At 45.0% G+C, this 4,964-nt stretch overlaps 1 protein-coding gene across 1 annotated transcript; it reads right to left on the bottom strand.

The window, feature by feature from the left end:
- Positions 1-442: 442 nt before the first annotated feature.
- LOC122089457 (beta-amylase 1, chloroplastic-like) lies at positions 443-3,011 on the bottom strand. The gene is made up of 4 exons (XM_042659211.1): positions 2,211-3,011; positions 1,836-2,046; positions 1,630-1,740; positions 443-1,521 (listed from the first exon to the last, which is right to left on the bottom strand). The coding sequence occupies exons 1-4, from the start codon at positions 2,870-2,872 to the stop codon at positions 700-702; spliced, it is 1,806 nt and encodes a 601-aa protein (XP_042515145.1). The 5' UTR covers positions 2,873-3,011; the 3' UTR covers positions 443-699.
- Between the last annotated feature and the right edge of the window lie 1,953 nt (positions 3,012-4,964).

Here is a 4,964-nt window from a genome sequence, read left to right as displayed (position 1 = left end):
AATTCTTCATAAGCTGAACAAGCAATGTTGCATATGTCTAGAGGAGATTGGGAGATCTGATTCATCCTTGAAGCATTTCTAGCTCTCCAAATATACCAGCATAGAAAAGAACCGAGGCATATCGTTTTACTTCCTGCCAATAATTGAAATGACTCAGTTCCCCTAATCAATAGGGTATTTTATGAAGATACTAAAACCCAATAATGGTTTGTGAAGCCTAATATGAAGTGATGAACCTCACCACCTGATAAAAGAAAACTTGGTCATAATTGAATAGTTGACAATTTTTAGCTTGATAATTATGCTAGGTTAATTAGTGGGATTGTCCTTGATATGATTTTGTGAGCTTTGAATCCCTTTGGTGGTATTGTTCTTGCGGAACTTGGTATGGGTGGAACAAAAGACAGAGAGAGAGAGAGAGAGAGAGAGAGAGAGAGAGAGAGAGAGAGAGAGAGGCTTGTAATACTTTACCAAAAAAAAAAAACTGGTACTACAACAAGATCATATTGTCTATGCACAACGATCTCACGACCACAACATTAAGAAAGCAAAACCGAAAAAGGAAAAAAGGGAACAGTCTAGAGAGATTCTATTAACCCTCATTCTTCACTATTCTTCCTCTTTTTCATCCTTAAATTTTGAATACATTTTAAAAGAAAAAAAACCTAAAAAGACCAGTGTTTTCAATGTTCACGGAGACTAGTGACTCAGGGCAACCGCAGCCTCTTGTACCAATGGCTGCGTAATATGCACAAAGTGCTCTGCTTCCCTCTCCACTTGTTCCCAACACTGGTTCCCATTCTTTCCTTCTCTCATCTTCTTCACAAACCCCACAAACCTCCTCCAGTTATCTTCCTGAAACAGCTGCGGGTTCATTCTCAAATAGGTGAAAGCACACATCTCTTGCTCCTCTCCTTTCCTGCCTCCATCGTCACCACCAAGATTCAACGACGACGCATGCAGTATCTGCTTGTGCGCATACTCATCATACCGTGGCAAAGCGTTTTCCCCTGCAAGTGGCACGTTAGCCTCTCTGGTCGCCAAAGCTACTTGCCTAACGAGCTTCTCGGGCGCACATTGAGCGTCTTGGGGCTGCTCGTGATCGCGCATCTCGATGCACGTGAAGTTGAAAACTGCGCCGTGCCGTGACAGCATTTGTGCGATGGGTATGTAGCCGTCTCTGTAGCGGGTGTTATAGTACCCAGCAGTAAGCTCTGGTGCGTGGGATCGAGTTCCGTAGTGCCAATGGATGCCTGCGATTTTCACAGAGATCTTGACGCCTGTGCCTTTGAAGATCGATTCGGCTGATGACAGTATCCGCTCTCCGTGGTTCAAAAGCATTTCAGAGTACCAAGAGAGGAAGAATTCGCCGTAAGAGCTATTCCAACCTCCACCTTCTCTGCGGAAGAAGGGCGTGTCTTCAGGCCAATTGTTGTAGTGCCCTGCATCTGAAGGGCCTCCGTTCCCCCACTCTGGATTCCCTGAAGCTTCAGCCGCAGCTTTCAAGCTACTGAGCATGTACTGGTTACATTCATCAAACACCCAACCAGAAATCATGTAAGAACCCAAAAATTAACTGAATTGGAAGCAAATCAAGGGAATTCCCAGAAACATTAATCGAATGTATACCTTGTCATAGCATTGGAAAGCTCCAATTCCGGGGAATCTCCATGTACCATTAGCCTCTGGGTACGAGGGGTATCGGAGCTCCCCTGCTGGGCCCATCCCAACTTGTATCTCCTGCAATATTTAAGGAATTCGCTAATGATCTTCTCAATTTCAAGAACCCATTTCATATCTTCATCTGAAATTGAAAGAGAAATCCAAGTACTTACCACGATCGTGTCGCCGAGAAGGTGTTTGAAGTTATCCCTGAAGGCACGCATGAAGTCGGAGTAGCACTGGACGGGACTACGACCCTTGAGAACAGGAAGGGTGTCACATCCGAGAGAGAGGTATTCGAAGTTCCTTCTCCCCCATTGATCCGTGTACGCAAGGTCCTGGTCTTTTTCCATCTCCTCCACCACCCACTTGGGTAACGGGATCCTGCAACACCACAGTACCAAACATGAACAAGGGCATTCTGGTAAGTTGAAAAGCCATGTTTTTTGACCTTTCGCTTTGTTTGGATGCTGAGAAACGAAAAGAGGAAGAAAAAAGGGATGCGTAGGATAAGGATTAACAAGAAGGGGAAGAGCTAAGATACGCACGTGCAAGAATCACCAACGTTGCCACCGCACTGGTGGAAGGACATCACGGCTTGGACCTTGAGACCATGGTTCCTGGCCATCTCAAGTAACTCGGCGTAGCCACCCCAGTTGTAAGACCCAGGTGCTTCTCTTTCGACCAAACCCCACCACACGTCCATCATAATCCCTTCCACCCCGGCGCTCTTTAGCGCTTGCAGACTCGCATTCATGGCCTTCCTCCGGTTCACACCGTTGCTCATCGTGACACTATCTAACGGCATCATCACATACACTGGCACCCCCTTCCCCTTCACACCTTTCATCACCTGCGCAGTTCCACCTTCCATATACTCCCTCACCTCCTCCTCCTCCACCACCGCCGCCGCCTCCGCCTCCATGTCCGCCACCAGAGCCTGGCACGCCACCGACAGATCCGGCCTCATCGATCCAAATACCGGCGATGGAGACCTGCACGGGCTCTTCAATGGACTTACCGGCGGTGTAATCGCTTCGATCTCTAGACCTTGGTTCTTGATTCTACACCGGAGGTTCGATGGCTGAGTTTTCCAGACCGCCGCCGCTGACACCACCCCCGTCGTATCGCCGTTGGAAGTCACAGATTCCGACTGGATTGGCTTCCCAGAAAGGACACCAATCTGGTGAGTTATGCTCAATGATGCCATCTATGATTGAAGGAGGGGAGTGAGAAGGGAGAAGGAGAGAAGGAAAGAGGGGGTTTTTTTTTTTTTTCGTTTTCTCTTTGGGTTATTTTCTTTGTCGCAGTAGGAGCTGTTGCGTCGTTGTTATTGAGCGGGGGAGGTGTGCTATTTATAGCAAAGAGGGAGGGGACTGGATAGGATTAAATCAAATAATTTTTTAAATGTTTAAATGGTTTATATGATTGACACGTGGCGAGACATAACATGGGCGAAGCATGATACTACTGCGGGAGCTACGGCCGCTCGATATTTCTACGATACTCTCGGAGTCCCGCGGTTTGTGTTTTATGGACGGTGACATCCGTGAAGTTTCCACGTTCACGCGTTTCGCTTTCGGTTGCGATAATGGAAGATGCCATGGAGATTAGGCTTAAGCCCCATGAGGGGTTGCGGACGTGGAGTCACGTGTCGATTGATTAGGACCTGGATGCCTTTTTGGCGTCTTCTGAAGCAGGAGACACTTGTGGTTGGGATTACGTGAGGTGGAGACGATGTAGTGGATTTAATTTTTAATATTTTCCTCTTTTGTAAGGTAGAGTTAAAAATAATAATAAAAAAAAAATTTAGAAAATTAACTGATTACTTAACGATCATATTTTTTGACATTTTTACCGGTGCTGGCCCGACCGATTGACCCCTCTGTCCTTGTCCTTCGTTGTCGATAGCTGCATACCATTCCGAAACAAGCAGGATCCTTGGAATCTTTGTTTTGAGTCAACCCTGCCTCTCATCCTCCTTTTCTTGCGGCTTCCATCTCTCTCTCGGCTTCTGTTGCAGGAGGGGAACAACTAGGTTGTCGATGGTGGAAGGCAATGTGGGATTGTGGTTAGGCGGTGTTTGTGACATAGTAGGTAAGGAACAGCTCGGGCCAAATCCTGAAGAAAGCTAAAAAGTGTTGTTTGATGAGCCTGCATAGTATTAGGTAGTTGGTCAGGTAAAGGCTAACCCAGCCAATGATGCTTAGCTGGTCTTTTCAGATGATCGATCACACTGGGACTGAGACACAGCCCGGACTCCCACCGGAGGTAGCAGTGGGGAATCTTGGACAATGGGTGAAAGCCCGACTGTGAAGGCATGGTGGTGGTGGTGATGTGTGAGGTGTATGCTGGTCTGGGGTTGTTGTGAGGGAGGGTTTTAGGGGAAAGGGTTACAGTTGAAGGGAAAGGTGGGGTTTGGTTGCACGCAAAGAAGTAGAGGTGAGGCTTTAAGCGGGTTGATGAACTAATAAAGCTTTTAATAGTCTTTAATTGTCTTATATTGAAGAAATTTAATATATTTTATTAAAATAATCAATAATATATAAAAGACTTTAAGTTTAATTACATTCAATAATTGATAATATATATACCAATATATACCTCATTCGACAAAAAATTCAAACTATAAATATAAACGATCGAACTAAACGTGTCAAATTAACTGGGCACCCATCGGGCTTACACCTTGAGTACACTTATTTATTAATTTGATCAATCTAGGTTAGTCCATAAATATGTCAATCTTGGTAAGACTTGTCGAGCCAGGCCTAAAATTAACACCATTCACAGTGAGGATATATAGAGCTGGAAGAAGGAACTAGAGATAAAAATGTCCATACACGAAGGATAATGGAAGAAAATTACTCGTAATTTTGTAAATCTAAACCCAAATTGTGTATTTTTTTTTTTTTTTAACTAAAAAAATGTAAGTGGATAAACTTGTAAATAAACATTGATTGGAGAGAGTAACGTGGCGATTGAGAACAAGTCTTGTGATAAGTAACGAAAGGTGGGGCCAGCGGAGGCCTAACCCAAGAGTCCAACCACAGGTTTTAGGCTGTTGTTACTCATGTCATGATATTGAGAACAAGTCTTGTGATAAGTAACGAAAGGTGGGGCCAGCGGAGGCCTAACCCAAGAGTCCAACCACAGGTTTTAGGCTGTTGTTACTCATGTCATGATATTGAGAACAAGTCTTGTGATAAGTAACGAAAGGTGGGGCCAGCGGAGGCCTAACCCAAGAGTCCAACCACAGGTTTTAGGCTGTTGTTACTCATGTCATGATGTCATTGTTGTTT

This window comes from Macadamia integrifolia, chromosome 9, assembly GCF_013358625.1.
Source record: "Macadamia integrifolia cultivar HAES 741 chromosome 9, SCU_Mint_v3, whole genome shotgun sequence".
Taxonomy (NCBI): Eukaryota; Viridiplantae; Streptophyta; class Magnoliopsida; order Proteales; family Proteaceae; genus Macadamia; species Macadamia integrifolia.
Note: the sequence above shows the minus strand (reverse complement) of the source record. Positions and strands in the feature narration are given on the sequence as shown.

What these genes read in the sequence shown, in the direction of transcription:
- LOC122089457 (XM_042659211.1), bottom strand. Translation starts at nt 2,872, where the DNA reads ATGGCATCATTGAGCATAACTCACCAGATTGGTGTCCTTTCTGGGAAG. An exon ending in TTCTCGGCGACACGATCGTG is followed by an intron (nt 1,741 to 1,835) that starts GTAAGTACTTGG and finishes TAAATATTGCAG; the next exon opens with GAGATACAAGTTGGGATGGG. An exon ending in CTTTCCAATGCTATGACAAG is followed by an intron (nt 1,522 to 1,629) that starts GTATACATTCGA and finishes GAATGTAACCAG; the next exon opens with TACATGCTCAGTAGCTTGAA.